This window comes from Camellia sinensis, chromosome 6, assembly GCF_055761805.1.
Source record: "Camellia sinensis isolate YWXY chromosome 6, ASM5576180v1, whole genome shotgun sequence".
NCBI classification, from domain to species: domain Eukaryota; kingdom Viridiplantae; phylum Streptophyta; class Magnoliopsida; order Ericales; family Theaceae; genus Camellia; species Camellia sinensis.
The window spans coordinates 152,217,961-152,239,817 of NC_138966.1; the positions used below are offsets into that span (position 1 = coordinate 152,217,961).

At 28.2% G+C, this 21,857-nt stretch overlaps 1 protein-coding gene across 1 annotated transcript; it reads left to right on the forward strand.

Moving 5' to 3' along the window:
* Positions 1-14,629: 14,629 nt before the first annotated feature.
* On the forward strand, positions 14,630-17,520 carry LOC114267816 (transcription factor bHLH62). The gene is made up of 8 exons (XM_028208886.2): positions 14,630-15,877; positions 15,964-16,134; positions 16,224-16,289; positions 16,384-16,452; positions 16,554-16,625; positions 16,723-16,926; positions 17,023-17,101; positions 17,193-17,520. The coding sequence occupies exons 1-8, from the start codon at positions 14,963-14,965 to the stop codon at positions 17,264-17,266; spliced, it is 1,650 nt and encodes a 549-aa protein (XP_028064687.2). The 5' UTR covers positions 14,630-14,962; the 3' UTR covers positions 17,267-17,520.
* Positions 17,521-21,857: the final 4,337 nt, after the last annotated feature.

Genomic DNA, 21,857 nt, shown 5'->3' on the forward strand with positions numbered 1-21,857 from the left:
AAAGAAAAAAAAAAAACAAATCAATACCAAAACATCTTATCACAGTGAGTAAGACCCGCTATCAACTCATTAGAGTTGACTTTAAAATTCAAAAATTAGAGTTTCAAAACATTTTTCTATATCTTTGACAAGACAATGGCATGTCATCTAAGGATCTAATAGTTCAGGTATATCACGTGCTAAGTGTTAACATGGAGTGTCAAATCAATACAATTTTAAAGAATATAGTTGTTATTTATTTATTTTTTTAAAATTAATAATATATTGACAAATTTCTTAAAATTTCTTTATGTAGTGTGGCTTTTTTTTATTCGTATATTAATTTCATTGGTTGGGCACAGTGCTGATGTGAAATGCCAGAACCATTGAGTAACTTCTCCATCTTGAGAAATCCTTTTGCGCTTTGTTTGGATTTAAAATTTTGTGTGAAAATTTGTTAAGGAAAAAACGTGAGAAAATATAAATGAAATAAAGTTATATTTGTTCTTCGTTTATGTCGTCGTTTTTCAAATTTTAAATCCAAACACAACGTTACCTAATTCACACAATTTTTTTGTGTGATGCACCTTTTTTGTATATTAATAATCAGAAATAGTAAATTAAAAGTAATAATTTCTTAATTTCTGAATAATTAATTTTTCAACTCGTTTGAGATATTTTACCTTAAAATGTATAAGCAGAAATTATATCAACACACAAAATTGTATAATAAAAAATCACGAATAATTGTTATAAAATAAATCAAATAGGTTCAAAGTAAATGAAAATGGAACCTTGAGGGACTCCACCCATTCCTAACTATACAGTACAATGTAGGAACCATGAAAAATGTAACACATATATATCATAGTAATAAAAGTTATATATAATGTATACTTTTTTCCTAAGTGATGATGGAGGAGGTGACTTTGGGTTATGTGAATTGATAAATAAATATATATGCGGAAAAGAAGGGAAGTTTGCCGGTTACATGCTTGAATGTAACTATCAACTTGTCCATCAATTGTACCCTTCTTTTTGTTCTCTTTTGTTTAATCTTTATATATTCACAGTGTTACGTAATCCTTGTTTTTCTCTTTTACTTTAACTTTCCTTAATGTAAATATTAGTAGAAAATTCCATAGCTTATGCTACTAAAGAAAAGCTACTCGAAATCCAAGATGCCCAATTCAAAGTCACATTCAAATATTACTATTATTATTAAAAATAAGACTATAATTGTTTATACACAAAAAAATAAAAAACAAAAAACAAAAAAATTAGCCCTTGAAAAAGCATCACGTGACATAATTATGGGATGCATTTACATTTGAAAATTATTCGTTTATGGTAAAAACCACTTGGTAAGTGACTTGACAAAAGATGAATGAATAGTTGCGTTATATTTACATGTGTTGTCACTTTCTATTTTTAAAAGATTGGTTGTTACTTTTACATTTCAAAAATAAGTTTTAAAACACAAGTAAAGCAAGGTTGCAAGCAATTAGGAATTATGAGACACATGACCAATTGTAATTAGAAGAGCGAGTATTACCTAACTCTAAGAGTTGCCAATTAATAACCAATAAGAGTTCACAATAAATTCTAACATCTATAAATAGAAAATCATAAGAATAGAAAAGACTTATGCACCACTCAAACAATTCATTACTTTTGTAAATTCATTCCTCAAATTGAACTTAGTCAATTTTCAGTATTATCTTTCAATTTCTAGTATTGTTCTCCAATTCATTTCAATTCCAGTCTCAATTCAAGTTGAACATTTTTTCAAAATTTTTGCATATGCATCATGTACTATCAACCACTAACGTTAAAAGCAAACCAAACTGTTATTCATACTAAGATGTTGTGAGAATTGGAATAGATGGTGCTAAAGGTTGGTTTGGCATAAACTAAATAATATAAAAAGTCAAAAAGTCACTATCCTATTTAAGTCACATCATCTTATTTAAATCACATCACCTCTCTAACACATCACATCAAACCCAACCCAAACCTAACCCATAAAAGCCAATAAGTCAAAAAGTACACTTTTTTAGAACATTCCAAACCAGCCCTAAACCAAAGCATGAACATCTAAGTGTTATATTTTAAATATTTACTCAAAGTGAGCATATACATACCTATTTGACTTATTGTGACAAATATTAAACTAATATGAGGGGATGAACTTGCACTGTTATATATGCTAATAAATAGTAATATATAATTTAATTGTTACCCATTAATTAAAAGAGGAGAGACATGAACGTGTAATGGGAACAACACAAGGTGTGTAAACTATAGTAGCATTCATTTCGGTGGGAGATTTTGATTTTGAGCTAGCTTAATAAATTAGCCCACTTGAACCAGAAAACTAGATAGTTTATTATTATCATTATCATCATTTATTATTAAAAAAAGAGTTTATGGTGATTTGGGTACAAGTTATAAAAATAATCTTTTTAAATATGAATGTAAAAATGGGTACATCTTATCGTTCTCAATGCTGCGTAGACAAAAGTATTCAGAATTTAAAATATTTGGATTAAGTTCATTTGCTTTTATGCAATTAGAGCACTTCTGCTTTTATTTTTGTTTTTGTTGACATTTTATAAAATTAAAACTTTCAAAGACTCTAGAGTTTCAGTAAGACTGTATTTGAAATTTGAATTTATAAAAAATAAAAGAAAAAAAAAACAACAAATTTCGGTACGAATTCAAAGATTCAACACAACCCAAAGTGTCCTGAATGATGGAAGAGCTCTTTGGATTGGCATTGAAAAAAGGAAAAAGTAAAAAAAGAAAAGAAGAAACAAGTAGATCATTTGTAGTAAAAATATAACTCTAGATTGGCCATTCCTACAAGGAATAAGAATAATGTATCAAGTGAATTGAATGACAACTCTACAAAAAGCAACAAATTACAACTGTAATATTTTTTTGGACATTACCATGACACACCCTCTACAAAAACAAATGATCCTAATTCTTATTTTTAATGCCTGTGGAAGAGAATCTCCAGCAGTGATGTTGTTCTTGTTGCCTTGTTTTTTTTTTTAAAAAAAATTATTTGTTAAAGCAGGGTTTGTCCACATTTGCTACAATATCCTAATAATTTGAAGCAGTCGAAAAACAATTGCCATGTTTCATGTATTTGTACACCAATCGCCTTGGGAGGCCTTGACATGAAACCAACCAGAACTCACAATAATATATATATATATATATATATACCATTAAGGGTAAATTATACTGATCTCTTTGAAGATTTTGAAAAATATAAAGTTCTATAATTTTGACGTAATTATTCCTACTGTCTTTTAGTAAAGTTAAAATGACTAAAGCTAATACAAATAGTATAAAAATAAAAAAATAAACAAGATAAAATATATATTTTAGTGTAAAAAATAATAATATTACTTTTTTATTAAAATGAATAATTGGCTAAGTATTAAGTAAATTATAATTTTGAGGGACTTCAATGTAATAATGTTGGATTTATGAGACTCACTCTATTTTCTTCAAATTTTAAGGCGTGTCAAATTTACCCAAATAATAATAATAATAATAAAAAACTTAACTGTTATTTATCTAACAGACCACGTATTTTATGAATTGTAAAATTTGGTAATCCATTTAATTCTGAGAATTTTCTTATAAATTAATTAGTTTCGTTGATTTTAAAAAGGTAGATTTAATATATTATTTAAAAATTTGATTCACCGTTATACTTTTATTTCTATTATGTTTCTTTTTATTTTTTATTTTGTGCTAAAAGGGTAAGGTTCATAATGTATGAGAATCAAATTTTGGATAAATTTTTATATGAAAATCTTTTTTATTTAAAAAACATTTCAAAAGGAATACAAAATGATTTAAAATATGAGATTCTTCAAATATTTCAAAAGGATGTGAGATTTTTCAAACATTTTAAAAAGAGTAAAAAAACTACTTAATAAGCTTTGGCAAAATATATAATTTCAAACTGTAATACTCCAGTATAACACTCAAACATAACACTTCAATGTAACACTAAAATAAAATAAAAAATCTTAATGTAATATCCTAATGTAACACATAAAAAAACTTCTTACTATATTTTTTTTAAATGAAACACTTTAATATAACATTCCAAAATATAACACTCCAAAAAAACTCCTTAATATAACATTCTAATGTAATACACAAGAAAAATCTTTAGTGTAACACTATTATGTTACACACAAAAAAAAACTCCTTAATGTACTTTTTCTAAACGTAACACTCTAATATAAGACTTCAAAAAAACTTCTTAGTGTAACATTTTAATGTAACACACACAAAAATTTCTTAATATAACACTCTAATGTAACATACAAAAAAATTATTTAATGTACTTTTACCGAACGTAACACTTCAATATAACACTCAAAAAAAGCTCCTTAATGTAACACTTTAATATAACACATAAAAAAATCCTTAGTATATTTTTCCTATACGTAACACTCTGATGTAACACTAAAAAAAAGAATGTGGGATTCTTCAAACCATTTCAAAAGGAATACAAATATTCTTTCGTAAGTTTTGGGCAAATGTATAATTTTAAATTGTGAGTTTTACGTTTGGAAAAAATGCACTAAGGAGTTTTTTTTAATGGTTTTGTCTGTTATATTGGAGTATGTTACATTGGAGCGTTATGTTTGGGATTACATTGATTGGAATGTTACGTTTGGAAAAAGTACAATAATGAGTTTTTTTTTTTTTTGGTACATTGGAGTGTTACGTTTGGGAAAAGTACACCAAATAATTTTTTTTGAGTGTTACGTTGTTACGTTTGAAAAAAGTACACTAAATAATTTTGTAGTGTGCTACATTAAAGTGTTACGTTATTGAAGTGTTACATTAAAGTGTTATGTTTTTGTTCGTAATGTGAGATTGGTTCTAGAATGTGAGAAAAATTCTATAGTGAGGATTGACCAAATGTGTAATTTTATATTTTGATAAATCCATTTTTATCCCTATAAAATTAAACTCAAATATGTAAATGACAATCATTTTATATAATTTTCACTTTAATAAAATTTTTGGGTTCATAATATAAAATTAAAAACTAAATAATTTGTAAATTCACATTTTTAGATTTATTAGTGTTTCAGCTTGAGAATTAAAGTGAAAAAAAAAAATTTAAGACTAAAGTGTATTGTATGCATAACCATTAATGTAATTAATGCGAGGCATTATCAGTCATAAATTGAAGCTAACAAGGCATTAAGAGCACAAACTTGTGTCTTGTTTTGGCAAAAGTTAAAGCCACTTTAATAACTAGGACCCATTTTCAAAGCACTTTAAAAAATCGGATTTTTTTTATGAAAAATATTGCAGGCTCTAAATATTTACTGAATAAATATCTTATATAGGTATGGGGTATATATTTCTGGACCCTGCATCTATGTGAGATATTTAGTCATTTATTTAGTAGAAAATTTAGGTTATGTTTGGTAGGGCTTTGGAACATTCCAAAGTTCAATTTGAACATAGTATTTGTTTACGATTTTCAAAATGCGATTCCACACTCACTTTTGAAAATATAGTCGAAGGCGGAAAAATTTGAGCCAATCGGTCGTCCGGACAGTTGACCGGAACAACATAATTTTTTATTTTTTTTAAATTTTTTTTTGCAATTGACTCATGTTAATTTTTATATATTCAACAAAAAATATTTTTAAAATTTTTAAAAAAAAATTATGAGCTTTAATAGAATTTTGAGTTGTGTGTTTGGTTATGAGTTGCAAGTTTTTGTATCAAATATTATATGTCACATCAAAAAATTCCTACTCAATTCAAAACTCATTTCAAAACTCATTTATCAAATAAATTTTTCACACTCAAATCATAATTCTAAAACATATAAATTAAAAATATAATTTATATTCTCAAATTATATTTAGAAAGTTCTACCAAACAGCAGCTTACTATGTCTAGCATTCCCCATTTTTTATTTGATAGACGTCATGATGCTTTTTTGTATCTATGTTAGGGGTAATCCAATTATAGAAGAGGAAAAAGAACAATAAAATGAAGGAACAAAGCTCAATAATGTTTTTGAGAAATGTAGAATGCACTGTGTACCAAATTATTTCCATTATTTGAAAAATAGCATATTGGTGGCATCAATGAAATCTGGGAAAGAATATCCCATCACATCCTTGATAAATGGAATCCTAGTATAAGTGAATTAGGCCAAGTTTAAAAAGTCTTAAATAATTTATTTTTTTATTTTTTTTATTACATTACTTTTTTATTTTTTTATATATTTTTTAGTAAAAAGATAAAAAATACACTTATTTAGGTCATCCCAAACAACCCCTTAATTTGAGGGTTTTTTTTTTTTTTTTTTTTGGGGGGGGTAAGTTTTAAAAATGTCCTACCACCTATATATGATCAAGATTATTTTGTGATAGATTATTGTTAATTATTGAAAACTCCTTGAACCTAAACATTTCACACTATTTATTATACAATGATATTTCTATTAGTTCATCAGAGTATTCATGTCAATAAAAATAATTTAATGAATCAATAAAATATAATGAGACAAAAGATAATACATGGTAAGAGGCCACTTACCTGTATCATGAAACTTAAGGGCATATTTGTTTGCCTCCGTAAGAGGCTTGGATTTTGAGCAAGGTAAACTCCACTCATAACATGTTTGGTTAGAATAGTTGTAAGGAAATTAGCATTCCAATTGTAGTTAGCAAATATGGGTGGGAGATGGGATTGATGATAAAAAGACCATTTTTTCCCTTAGTTCCAATGATTGTATGATGAAAGAAGGATAATTATGTAATTTTACAAGTTTAATCACAATCAACTAATACCCACGCATCACTGTATAAATAAACACATTTTATCTTATATTTGTAACTTAATACCACCAGTGGCATTACATGCACCAATTGATATACTAATTATTATACCAACATATGTTATGATATTATTATTTTAAAATTATAACGCATCATCTGTTGATACATTAATTAGTATATTAATTGGTACACAAAGCATTATTCTAATACCACTATATTACTAATCTCTCACTTAATTTGACCGCAATCATAATCTTATTTAACCTAATCTATCAAACAAACGTGACAAAGGATAGCTCAAATTTATCTCTCTCTTTTTTTTTTCTTTTTTCTTTATCACATTGGGCCATAAAGATGAAAATTTATGAATTGGCCTTCGTTCGAGTCAATGGCCCTGTTTGGTACAGCTTAATTTCAACTTATTTCAGCTTTCAGCTTAATTTAAGCTATTTTGATGTGTTTGGTTTAGCTTATAGCTTATAGCTTATAGCTTTGTGGAAGTCAGAAAACAGCTTATTCTTTAAGTGGGGCAGGAGATGCTTTAAAAATAAGCTGGAAATCAGCTTAAGCTGAAAGTTATAAGCTATAAGCTGTTTAGCCATAAGCTATAAGCACTTTCCCACAGCTCTACCAAACAGGGCCAATGAAGCTCCAAACTCATAATTTTGCCGACAGTTAAAATTTAGGATTATTTTAATTAATTTTTTTAAAAAAATACATATAAAAAATTAAAATTTGATTTTTTGATAATAACTTTTGCTAATTTTGTGATGATTTTAAAAATCGTTATCAAAATAAGTCTTAAATATTCATGACAAGTAATAAGTTTTTTTATAATTAATATTTCTTCTATCTTAAAATATTAATTTTTTATTTTATTTTTTATTATCTCAAAATATTAGTTTATTTTCAAAAATTAAAGACTAAAATGATATGAATTTCTTATTTTGTCTTTTTTTTAAAAAAATTCATTAATAACATAAAAAATATAATTATAACAATTGACATTCTCTAAAAAAATATACCATCAAAGGATAATTTTAAAAAATCAATATTTTTAAAGTATAATAATTATATTATCAAAAAAAATTAAATTCTTGAAAATGAACTATTATTTTAAGACGAAGGGAGTATCTCAGGCTGTGTTTGGTAAAGCTCTGGAACTAAGTTTGTTTACACATTTCAAAACTTAATTCTACGCTTACTTTTGAAAACGCGGTCGAAAGTCGGAAATTTGAACTAATCGGTCGTCCGGCCGGTTGACCGGAACAAAGCAATTTTTAATTTTTTTTTGCAATTGACATATATTAATTTTTATATATTCGGAAAAAATATTTTCTGAATTTTTAAATTTTTTTTATGTGTTTTAATAGAATTTTGAATTTATGTTTAGTTATGCATTGTAAATTTTTGTATTAACTATTATATGTCATATCAAAAATTTCCTACTCAATTCAAAATTCTTTCACCAAATAAATTTTTCATACTCAAATCATAATTCTAAAATTCATAAACTCAAAATACAACTCTTAGAGCATAGTTAAAAAGCTCTATCAAAGGGTAATTTTAAAAAATTAATATTTTTAAAATATAATAATTATATTATCAAAAAAATTAAATTCTTCAAAAATAAATTATTATTTTAAGACGGAAGGAGTATTTCAATATTTTTATAAAAAATATAATAAAACTCTGACACACACAACTGTTCGTCAGTATATATAATTGGAAAAGTGGTAGTAATAAAAAATGGTTTTAACATTGATCATTAAACTCCTGCGTCTGCTCTATGATTCCTTCCAAGCTTTGATTGGGAGAGACTTCCTCATTGTTTAGTGAAAAATAAAAAAATAAAAAAATAATTAATAAAATAAAATAGAAACGAAAAGTAGAAAACAACCGCAACGGTCAGTTGTTTTGAATAAACAAATGGATTAACATCGAATACTGTGCCAAATGACTAATGGGGAGTCAACACGTGTCCCTTGCTGTATATTTATTTAAGCGCATATGGATGTGTGTTTCAATGATTGAAGACCACGTTACACCCACAGGGTCTGTTCTTCTCTTATTTCTTTTTTTTTCGGATAAATTACAAATGCACCCTTAAAATTTAATTAAAATACAAATCACTACTTATAATTTTGAAAATTATATTTCACTCTTAAAATTTTTAATTTCATAATAAATTGTTTTTTCTATTAATAAATTATCAAGTTAATTAATAATTTTTAATAATATAATAAATATGTATAATTAATAATTTAAATAATTTTATTATTATATAGAAAAATAATTATGAATTTTTTTTTAATTAATTCTGTTAAATAAAAATTTTAACAAGAGGATATTTATAATTATTCAAACTACAAAGATTAATTTGTATTTTAAGCAAACCTAGGGATATATTTATAATTTATCCTTTTTTAAAAATTTTCTTTTTCTTAATTTTTTTTTTGTTAATTTATTTATTCATTTTTCCACCGCCGACTTTGTGGCATTTTTTAAGTTTGAAGCCAAAATAAGAAATAAATAAATAAAACTTTCCCCCCTTACTTATTACTGTACCTTTAAAAAACAAATTTAATTTTTATTTTTATTTTTATTTTAGAAAGGCCTTAAACTATTAATTTGAATAATCACTTTTTTAAACTATTAACATTAGTTTATTTTAATTTAAACTGTTAATAGATTTAAGGGGTAATTACAAAGAGTTTGATTTTTGTAACAAAATAAAATTTTAATTTTATCAATTTAAATCTAATCTTTTGATTTGTTTTTAATTTAAATCATTTGCTTATTTTTATTAAGTAAAATTGATAGAAAAATATTATTTTATCTATTAAATTCAATGTACACGTACTTAAAATGATTAAAATATCATTTTTTCTGTCAATTTTACCTAACGAAAATAGAAAGATGGTTTAAATTGAAAACAAATCAAATGATTAAGATTTATATTGATCAAATTAAAAATTCAAGATTATTTTATTATAAGAATCAAACTCTAATTATTTTTTTTTATATAATTACCCCTGACTTTAATATTTATGATAGAGCCTCCGTTTGGAAAGTGGGTTGGCTTTTTAGATTTTTGACTTTTTTTTGACTATTTTAGCATGGGTTAAAAAGTTTGGTTTGGGAAGGACTTCTTGACTTTTTGGCTTTTTTGACTTTTTTTGTGAGAGAAGAATGTAATGATTATGGATTGAATGTGATATTTTGTTTTTTGTGGCTAAAATAGCCTATTTTGTCTTTTATGACTAAAATAGCCAAAAAAAAATCCCGTTTTATTCTTGCCAGACGGAGCCAGAATATCATACTTACCAAGAGAAAAATATTGTCACAAGTTATTTGGTTAATTTACTAGTATCCAAAGGTAGTAGTTTGCTATGATTTTCTGAATGACATAAAAATATTTATCTTTTTTTTTATTGGACAAAATAAATGAATGTCCTCAATTAGTCACATCTGTGTCGGTAGGTCTGATATTTCGTTAAAAATTTTAACCTTATTAACTATTTTCAAATTGTTTAAAATTGAGAGAGAGAGAGAGGGTGGTGGTAACAGTGGGAAATGGTGGGGGTGGTGAGGGGAGAAGTCAGCAATTTGGGGGGGGGGGGGGGGGGGGGTTGTTAGGTCTTGACTGGCATTTTCATTCAAAATTCATACATGCATGCATGCATTTCTTTGAACTCTTTCATATATATATATATATATATCAATATATAATACATATGTCCCTCTGTATCCTGTTATAGTAGTGGCATCCAGGATAATACAGAGATGCAATGGGAAGCTGTGTAAACCATAATTGTTTCACTGTGTTGAAAGGAAAATGATTATTAATAAAATAAAAAATAAGACACAGCCATACTCCTTATTTTATTTCTATTTTTTAAGCTTTGCTTTAAAAATGCATTCTCTATTTTAGGAGTTACTTTTCAACTATTTTGTCCAATAATTCTTTAATATTTTTTTTAAAGAAAAGAAGAGTTGATATAACAAATGAAGTAGGGACAAGAGAGAGGACAAAATAATCACCCTTTATATTTTTAGGGGACTAATAATGACTTACACAAGGTAGGACTCCACGTATTAACAACCCCTTAAATTGGAAATGAGTTTTATAAATGTCATTACCTAAAGTAACTAATTGGAGGTGGGGGAGTAGAGAGAGATTGGAGATACAACAATGATTTAGACTACTAAAAAATACATTATTAATAGTACTAATGCATTGGGAATGATAAAAAAAAAGAAAAAAAAGAAACAAGGCATAGAAAGTGAGCGGGGCCCACTGTTACATCATTAGTGCTCCTTCTACTACTCTATTTCTAGTGCTCTCAAGCATTTTTCTTGGAGATATCTGTAGGTTGTCATAATCTAATGCATCCTTATCAGCTTATCTAAATTTTATTTTAAAATATTATTATAAAATTTATTTCTTATTTTAAGAATCACTTTTTTATTTATTTTTTCCAATAAGTTTTCTATTTTTTTTTATTTTAGTAAAATAATCTTTTTAACTATTTTTAAATTTGAATATTTTTTTAATAATAAAATAATTAAAGTAAAAAATGGAGGCTAAAAACAAAAGAAAGCAGCAGAAGCCATATAAATTAAACAATATGAATTAAAGTCCAAAATAGAAGAAAGCAGTAGAAGCAAAAGTCAGGCACCGGACGTTCGGGAGGTTGACCGGCTGGACGTCCGAGTGGACGACAAGTGAAGTAAGTTTTGCCTCTTTTGGGACATCGGAATGGACGACCCATGTCAGATATAAGAGAGTTACAGTGACTCTTTTACAAATAGAGAGTGACTGTAACAATCCTAAATTTAAAAGATTGTATAAGGGATCTAGTGGAGAAAGATTTTGGACGAATCAACCCCTCATAATAGCAAAAATATATTATAAGGAACCGATAGGGATGCTCTAAGAACTAGCCAAATTTAAAATTTTATTTATTATAATTGAGCCTCCTGACTATTTATTTAATGTTGATTAAATCCATTTCTTATTTAAATTCTTACACAAATTAATTTGGCTGGACATGACTTTTTTGTTTCGATTTGAGATTGGAGAAATGAACAGAAAGAATCCAGTAGATAACTGGGTTTTTGATATTTTAATATTATTCTTAATTAAGATTATTTAATTGCAAGTTATGACCTCTAAAATTGTAAAATTACACAAAAAGACTTAAGATATTTTTGAAGATTTAAATTTAGGAACTTGGAGGGAATTTTACAAAATTCAAATGCCCACTCACTAACGTTTGACATATTATGCTTCTAGTTTTTTTTGTTTTTTGTTTTTTTGTTTTAATGTAAATTTATGTTATATTTATATATATATATATATATAAACTCAGTCTTCAAACTGTGAATTAAATTATTGATGATTTGCAGGACATGACAAACAATGGCAGTGCTTTGTGCAGCAGAAGCAAAGCTCTCTTTCAGTGTCCTTGCTTGCCTTCCTCTCTCTTTCCCCCCCATCAGCTTAATAAACAACAAAAGCAAGAAAAAGAGAGTGAATCATAAAAGAAGAAGAAAAAGGAGAGACTACTACATATTTCACAAAGCCAAAGGAGAGACAAAATATATAGGAGATAAGAGAACGAGAAACTTCATAGCGTAGTGGTGGTAATCGAATTTGAACATCACATTCAATCACATCTGATAAGGGTTTGTCTTGTCTGTTAAGAAGTTTTAAGTCCACATTTTTGTAAAGAAAAAAGGTGCTCTCTAATCTATAGTTTTAGATTAAAGTGCTATTTGGGCATATAAGAACTATTATGAGTTCTTCTAAAGGGAAATATGAGTCATTTATTTGGTAAATGTTTGTATATAAATAGTCTATAAAAATGTTCAGATTCATCTAATGATCTAGCTACATGATTTTATAATAAAATTTATTTTTTAAAATAAATATAATAAAAATCATGCTATAATTTCATATAAATATAATTTTTTTATTGATAATCTACACATAGATCTTATAAGATTAACAATTAAAATCATGAAAATAATATTCATGGTAGACAAGACAAACTCAAATAACACCTAGATGAACTAAAAAGATGCTTAAGGTCCTTAAAACTTCTTTTCTAAATTCATTCACTGTAAAACTTTTGTATGTCAACTGTTAATTTATAAGCAAATTGCATGTCAAAGGCCAATGAAAAAAAAAAAATTACACTACACAGTATCTTTTTGGTGCAAGACCAAGGCTCCGTTTGATAAGCTTCTCAAATTATAGTTCCATCCATTGATTTAATTGTGGTGTTTGTTTTGAGTTTTCAAATTATAATTTTATGCTCATTTCTCAAAACTCAATTCAAAATATAATCATTACTTTTCAAAACTCATAACCAAACACATAATTCAAAACTCTTTTCGGGTTGGTTTGGGAAGTGGGTTGGCTTTTTGGATTTTTGGCTTTTTTGATTATTTTAGCCTACGCTAAAAAGCTTGGTTTGGGAAGGACTTTTTGATTTTTTGACTTTTTTGACTTTTTTTGTGAGAGAAGAGTGTAATGATTATGGGTTGAATATGATGTTTTATTTTTTGTGGCTAAAATAGCCTATTTTATTTTTTTGTAGCTAAAATAGCCAAAAAAGCCTCAACCAAGGCTTCCCAAACGAAGCCTTCAAAACTCAATTCAAATCAATATTTTAATTTTTTAAATATTTTAAGTATTTAAATATTTTAAAAATATTTTAATTTTGTTAAGATTTTAAATATTTAAATATTTAAATATGTTACGATTTTTTTAATTTTTTAATTTTTTGAATATTGTTAAATATTTTACTTTTTAAATATTACGATTTTAATTTTTTTAATTTTAAAATATTTTATAAAAATAAATTCAAACTCTATTTTATAAAAATATTTTTAAATATTTTAATTTTTTTTGTTATGTATTTGGTTACGATTTGAGTGTAGAGTTGTGAAAGTAGTATGGAGTTTTGAGTTATGTGTTTAGTTATGGGTTTTAAAAATAATTTCTTAATTGAGTTTTGTTTTATATGTTTGGTTACGATTTGAGTATAGAGTTGTTTTAAAATTTAAAATATTAAAATTTTAAATTATTTAAATTTTTTGAATATTCATTTTAATTTTTTACTTATTAAATTTTTTAAATATTTATGATTTAAAATTTTTGAATATTTATTTTGAAAAAAAATTATTTCCTTTACAGTATTTTCAATTAAAAAATTGAATAATGTTATTTTCTGTTAATAATAAATTTTTTTAATTGAATTTTAAAAAAAGTTTGGTTATGATTGCTAATCAGAATTTCCAATAGTATGAAAGTAGTGTGTTTTGTTATGAGTTATAATAATTTGAATTAAGTTTTGAAATTCTTTTCAAAAATCATAACCAAACAAATTTTCTTACTTCACATGTCAAATCAAACTTTTAAAACTCAATTCCACGCTCAATTCAAAACTCAATTCAATACTTTATTCAAAAATCATAACCAAATAAATTTTCTGCATTCAAATCATAATTTTAAAACGCACAAATTCAAAATACAACTCATATTTCCAAATCATAATTAGAAAGTCTTACCAAACGGAGCCCAAAAAAATACTTGCACCATAAAAAACAAAAAAAACAAAAAAATTAGATGAAATGTGCCACAGATTTGAAATTTTTTCTAAATAGGAATAGGAATAAGAGAGAGTGAGAATTCTGAACCTTATTTTGGGGTTAAATTCTCACCCTTTTTATGTAATAGTAATTACACATCACATAAATAAATATTTTTCATGTATATGTGTGCATGTGGGTTTGGTACTTAAAAAGGTCAAACAGACATTGCCTTTATTTTTTTTTATCTTTCTTGCTTCCTCTCCACTTTCCTCCTATTTTTTTCTCTCACTCTCTCTTTCTTTTTTCCCTCTTTACTCCTTTTTGTGCTCATACCCATCTCCTTCTCTTAAACTCTCTTTATTTCTTTCTTGTTTGAGTGAATTTCAAGAAGCAAATACAACCACATTATTTTCTTTCAACTCCCAACTGGGTTCATTTCATGGGTCTTCAAATTCTCTGAATTATTCATTTTCTAGTCTCTCTTTTCTTCCACACTTTCTCAATTCCATTCTCAAACTCTCTCTGAAATGGAAAAAGAAAAGCTCTTTCTCAGTGAGGAAAACACAATGTTACCCACTTGGAATTCTTCTTCAAGTTTTGGAATGGAAATCCAATCCAATCATCTGAATTGCAGCTCAGAGCAACTTCCCAATTGCTTTTTCAACCCCAATTGGGACAACAATTCAATGGATCAAACCGACCCATTTGAGTCCGCCCTCAGCTCCATGGTTTCCTCTCCGGCCGCCGCCGCAAGCGGCGGCGACGGTGTTGTGCTCAGAGAACTCATCGGCAGACTCGGAAGCATTTGCAACTCCGGCGGCGGCGAAATGTCGCCGCCACCTTACATTTGTGCCAACAACAACAATAGTACTAACAATTCAAGTTATAGTACTCCTTTGAATTCACCACCAAAGCTCAACCTCTCAATCATGGATCATCAGATCAGAGGGAATTTGCAGATTCCTGGAAACAATTTACAAAGTTCGACACCATTTTCTACCGATCCTGGATTCGCAGAGAGGGCTGCAAAGTTTTCATCTTTTGGGAGTAAAAATTTTGGGCAATTTGGGCAGATTGAATCCGAAATGGGTCATAGATTGGTACCCAGAATGGAATTGGGCAAAATCTCTGTGACTTCGAGTACCCACCAGTCGATGAAATTTGCTGGATCTTCAATGGGTTTGCAAGAAAACAAAGATGGGTTGTTGCAGGAAGGGAATTGGGGTTCTGATAAGAAATTCACTAGGTTATCGAGGTCTTCGACGCCTGAAAATGGAGAATTTGGGGATTCAAGAGGGGAATCTTCGGTTTCTGAGCAGATCCCAGGTGGGGAAATTGGGATTAAAGGTCAGAATGATGCTAATGCTAGGAAAAGAAAATCAATTCCAAAGGGAAAAGGAAAGGAAACCCCATCTTCATCTTCACCAGTTAAAGATGCCAAAGTAAAAACACTACTTCCTAATTCTCCTTTTTTTTTTTTCTTTTTTTTTTTGGTTAAAGATTGTTGAAGAAAGTGTGTAAATTACAGGTTGTATCAGGGAATGATGAATCAAATTCCAAGAGAAGCAAAGGAGATGAGAATGTGAAAGTTGCAGAACAAAGTAAAGATAGTGCTAAGCCTCCTGAGCCTCCCAAGGACTATATCCATGTCAGGGCTCGAAGAGGACAAGCTACTGATAGCCATAGCCTTGCTGAAAGAGTATGAAAAAATAGCAAATTTATTGTTGTTATCATTTGCCATAACTATAAGTTTAGAATCCAATTGACATATCAACTTTTGTCAACTAGGTCAGGAGAGAGAAAATTAGTGAGAGAATGAAGTTCTTGCAAGATCTTGTGCCTGGCTGCAATAAGGTGATTTTTACTGTTTTTGAAAACAATACTTTGTGCTTGAATTCTATGGGAAAATTGTGTAGAACCTTAAATTGAGCTTGAATTTTCGTACCAGGTGACCGGGAAAGCTGTCATGCTTGATGAAATTATAAATTACGTGCAGTCCTTGCAGCGACAAGTCGAGGTAAATTCAAATTATGCTAAGTTCATAACTCACAATTGTAATTATAGACTTTTGAGTAATACTGCTAAATTTATGTTTTGTTGATCTGTTATGTTATACAGTTCTTGTCAATGAAATTGGCAACTGTCAATCCTAGAATGGAATTTAACATTGAAGCTCTTTTATCAAAGGATGTAAGTCTGTAACATTTTGTAAATTGTATTCTTTCATGTTTTGAAAGTTCAACTTGAATTTTGTTATTATGTCTTCTAAATGTTATGCAAATTCTAGATCTTTCAAACTCGCGGATCTATGCCAAACAATATTTACCCGTTAGAGTCCACGACACCGCCATTCCCTTATGGATACCAACACAGTGGTATTCCTAATGGAACAGAGAACCCCTTCTCACTCAACAATTTGAATGCTGCTCTGCGGCGAAACTTAGGCTCGCAATTGCCTTCCATTGATGGATTTGGTGAGGCTGCCTCTCAGGTAATTGGGGATTTCATTTTCTAAATTAGTGTCCCAAAAGTATTTCATTAATCTTTCACAAAATGGCTTAATATATGCTTGTAAATACATTTCCAGGCTTCGACATTTTGGGAGGACGATCTGCAAAGTGTTGTTCAGATGGGTTTTGGCCAGAATCAACCTCAGAATTTTCATGGTAAAAAAGTTTTAAAAAATAAATTAAAATCACTTGCTAAATTAGAGTCTAGTTTGGAGCATTTAAATTGTAATTTATTTATTCTGTGTAGGCTCGCTGCTCCGCCAGCACGACAACTGTCCAAATTTGGATGAAGGCACAGCACAGATGAAAGTTGAGCTATGATCATCTTTTAATCAACATTCATTTGGGGCCACAAGTGAGAGGCTTCTTATGTATATACAGAGACTTGGATTATGACAAAGAGAACATCTTCTCTTTTATTTTTATTGTTTTTCTTCTGTATTTTAGCAAATCCTTTTATGCAGCTGATTCTTTTGGAGAATTCTTATGGGAAATTCATTGTAAACTTATTAGGATTAATTGTAAGAAGTGGTGTAAACACTTTATTATATATTAAAAGGGTGTTTGAGATGATATTTTTTTGATTTTATATAAAAAGATGTGCAATAAAATAAAAAGATAACGTGAGTTAAAAAATATAAAAAAAAATTAAAAAAAATACAACTTTATAACATGGTAAGAAGTGTGTCATTACGCATCCAAAAAAATAAAAAATAAAAAAATACAACTTTATACCATGGTAAGAAGTGTGTCATTACCCACCCAAAAAAAACAAAAGTGCCATAGGGGTTTTGATGAGAGAGAATGTGTTCATGTAAGTTTTTTTGTTCCAACCTTTTAATGTTTTTTTCATATTTCATTGCTCTATTTCATTACCACTGAGAAATTTTATCATTAATTCATTGAGACATCTTATGAATTATGATTGAATGAATTTTCTGTTAACAGATAAAATGAGTAGGGATCATCTGTCCCCTTTTTCCCTTTTTATGTCTCGAATATGCTTTTTCCCACACAATAAGGTTAAATAGAAGAAATTTAGGTCCGTTTGTTTTGGGGTGTAGAGTGTGGGATGGGATTAGAATGGAGGTGAGACTCATTTAGTATTGTGTTTATTTGTAGAGTTGGAGAAGGAATTGAAATAGAGCAGGGGATTAATATGGAGGTTGGAAGAGGGATTAGGATGGAAGAGGTGGAGGTGGAGGTGGAGGTGGTATTAGAAAAATAGTCTGCCGAACTAGAAGTTTTTTATTTTTTTAAATTTTTTACATGTTTGGCATTTTTTTTTAACATTACTGTTTAATTTTTTGTATTTTTTTATTTGTTTTATTATTTTATATAAAAATAATTTAACAATTCTTATGCTAACAACTATCATTAAAACAAACATAATTTTACTTAATCTCCTCACTAATAATTCCCTCACTAACAATCTCCTCACTATAAATTCTCTCTATTTTACTTCTGAAAACAAACGAACCCTTAGGACGAGAAAGAAAGAGATATGTTATCATCAACTACATAAAATGGCTCGATTTGATATTTTTAATATTTTTTTAATACAGGGGAATATGAATTAGGGAAGTTATTTCTAACAGTAAAAATTAGACTCATATATCTCATCTATTAAGCCAATTAAACATTCTGATTTGATTATAATAGTCACAACTCAAGTTTGTTTTTAATAATTTTTTAACTTGTTTATGAATTGAAAAAAAAAATTATGAATAATTATACATTGAAAAACATAATTAATTAATATGTATGATTTATTTCTGGCCTCCATTGATCACTTTATTCTTGAAAAAAATCAAGCCACGTATTAGCCTTTACAAAATTGAGAGTATATTACTCATTTTACATTGATGGTAACAACTTCTGTCAATCAACACGACCTTTTACTTTTAAGGTTGAATTTTAAATTTTTTAACCAAAAAATTAATTTCTAAATGAAGCCTCAAGCATCATGCATGATAAAGGATCACGTCATCAACTAAGTTAATTCTCTGTCTTAAACAATTTACAAACCATAGGCATAGATGGCAAGTTACTTTTTTAGTTTTTTTAGTTAAAATTATCAATAAAGATAAAATATGTTAAAATAATTAATAAAATAAAATGTCACATTAAATTCATAATTATTTTTTTTTTACAATTATCAAATCAACTAAAAAAAATTAAATTATCGTCTCAAACATAACCATTTTAACCAAATTAAAATAATCAAATAATTAACTTTTCAAACAAGGCAAAATGTCAAAAACAGTTGGGAGATAACTAAACAAATTCTCTTATCTTTTTCTTAACCTTCTCACTTCTCAGCAACCAAACTCAAAAAGTTGTATGGTAGTGATTTGTGTGTTTTTTATTAGTGTAATGTTTTTGAAAGAGAAGTCACATTCTGAGTAAGAAAAAATTCCGCAAACAAGGAATTGACAATGGAACAAAATAAGACATTCAAACGCGTGACTTATGGAAAATTTACTGTTTACTGATTGATTCATTTCATTTTACTTAAGAATATGAATGATATATACCATACTATGAGCTGGAATCCAAAGTTATTTTCATAAAACCCCCCCAAGCAAGGAAGGGTCCCACAAAACGATCATTAAATATCATTAGACAAGAACTTAACTTTTGTCTAGGTAGACAAACTTATCAGTTTTGACTAGTAAATTTACTGTGAATCCCACTTTAATTATTTATAAAAAAAAAAATTAAAGTGATTCAATAACTGTAATTTAAACACTTATTTTAATTATATTTATTTTTGTAAAAAATAAATGATATATATGAAAAATTATAATTATTGTTCATTTTACAAAGAAACATGTGATAAAATTTTTTGATCAATCTTTTTCTTTTTTTTTTTCTAGATGATCTACACGTTGATACTTGATACCTATTTATTAGATCAGATTATCAAAATGAGTTCACAGACCAAAAGTGAACAAATCGAATCCACTTCGTAGACTGAAGACAAATGAAATCTTGAAAATAATTAGAACGTCACTTCATTTTTCATATATTTTCAAATATATTGACATAATTTTATGAATTTTTCCCACATTTTTATGAGTCCAGATCATCTGCCACCATTTCCTGCAGCCTTCTCTATGGCCCTCGCCAAAACAACGTCGTTTTGGCAAAAATGAGGTCGTTTTGTTTAATGTGTTTTTTTAGCAATCACCATTCTCCAGATGACTCATCAACCCCCACAACAAAGTTTTAGAAGGTGTAAAGGAAAAAGCAAATCAATTGGGTCTATCTAGACGGCAACAACAACAAAAAGCCATATATGCAAACAATACAAGAAAATGTGTACATTCCGTTGCTGTGACTTCCAACAATGGTAGTAAGATGAACAACAACGGTGAAAGTCCCAACCAGGATATGGGATTTGGGTCCTTGGTGCTAAATTAGAACATGATATTGAAATTTGAACTTTTTATTGAGATTGAAAAAGAGAGATTAGAACTTGAGTCCAGATCATCTGTCGTCATTTCCCGTGGCCCTCCCTGCTTTCGTTTTGTTTAATTTTTTTAATTTATTTTTACCAAACCCATTCTCCGCACGACTCTTCAACCCCCACAACAAAGTTCCAGGAGGTGTAAAGGAAAAATCAAATCAACTGGGTCTGTCTAGGCAACAACAACAACAAGCCATATATGCAAACAATACAAGAAAATGTGTACGTTCCATTGCTGCAACTTCCAACAATGGTAGTAAGATGTGTTGGGGTATATCTCCTTATTGGAGTTTGAGACCCAATTGGTTTGTTAAAAGAATTTTAATTTGGTTTGGTTTAAGTATAATATATTTTAATATATTATATCTAACTTTTAGAGGCCTAATTCAATTTGGTAACAATTAAGGTTTTGATAACATAACCCAAGAATCAATAATATATATATATATATATATATATATATATATATATATATTGTTTTTGGTCCCATGACATAGTGTTGCTTTAACAATTTTGGTGGTATTTGTTTTGGGTGGAAGCTACAGATTTGATATGGTGCTTGCTGGGTTAATCAATTGGTGAATTCAAAGCTTGGTGAAATAAATTATGTGGGTTTATTTCGGCAGCGTGTGGATTGATTTGGTTCATTATTTTTGGGTCTTCTTCAACTCTACTTTTGAAGACTTTTGTTCATCTATTTGGTGAGATCTTTCCTCTTGTTTATTTGTGATTATTTGGAATTCACTTAAGGGTGATTTTTGTGAAACCATTCGTGTCTCGTTTGTAATCGTTTGGAAACTTTTTGGTTGATAGTGGAATCGGATTTCGATCCGGTGGACGTACCTTATATTGAGGGAACCACGCAAAATTCTTGTGTTGCTTTTGATTTAATTTTTCTGCATTAGTTTTTATTCCCATTGATTGATTTACTTATGGGGAATCATATATTTTCTCTAACAACTAGTATCAGAGCTTACGGTTTATTTGGGTTTATTTATTTGTGTAAATCAATGGAGGGGAATGTGAGTCGTGTGTCTAGCTTCAATGGAAGCAATTGGGTAATTTGAAAAACTAAAATGGAGGACCTATTATGTTGTAAAGATTTGTATGGACCCATTGAGGATGATTGTGGCAAACCCGATGGTATGCAAGATAATGAATAGAAGAGGCTTAATCGAAAAGCCGTTGGCGTTATCTGTCAATGGATTGATAACAATATGTTTCATCATGTTGCTAATGAAATTTCAGCACATGATTTATAAAAAAAATTAAAAGGCCTTTATGATAGAAAATCAGCCACAAATAAAGCTTTTCTATTTCGTAAGTTGCTTAATTTAAAATATAAAGGGGGTAGCCCTATTTCGAAACATTTGAATGAAATAAAGAGTATTTTTTACCAACTTGCTTCTATAAAAATTATTTTTGATGATAAGTTGCAGG

Excerpts from the sequence above, each read along its gene's own strand:
- LOC114267816 (XM_028208886.2), top strand. The coding sequence starts at position 14,963 with ATGGAAAAAGAAAAGCTCTTTCTCAGTGAGGAAAACACAATGTTACCC. Across the intron at positions 16,135-16,223 it reads GCCATAGCCTTGCTGAAAGA|GTCAGGAGAGAGAAAATTAG; the intron begins GTATGAAAAAAT and ends TTTGTCAACTAG. Across the intron at positions 16,626-16,722 it reads AAGCTCTTTTATCAAAGGAT|ATCTTTCAAACTCGCGGATC; the intron begins GTAAGTCTGTAA and ends TGCAAATTCTAG.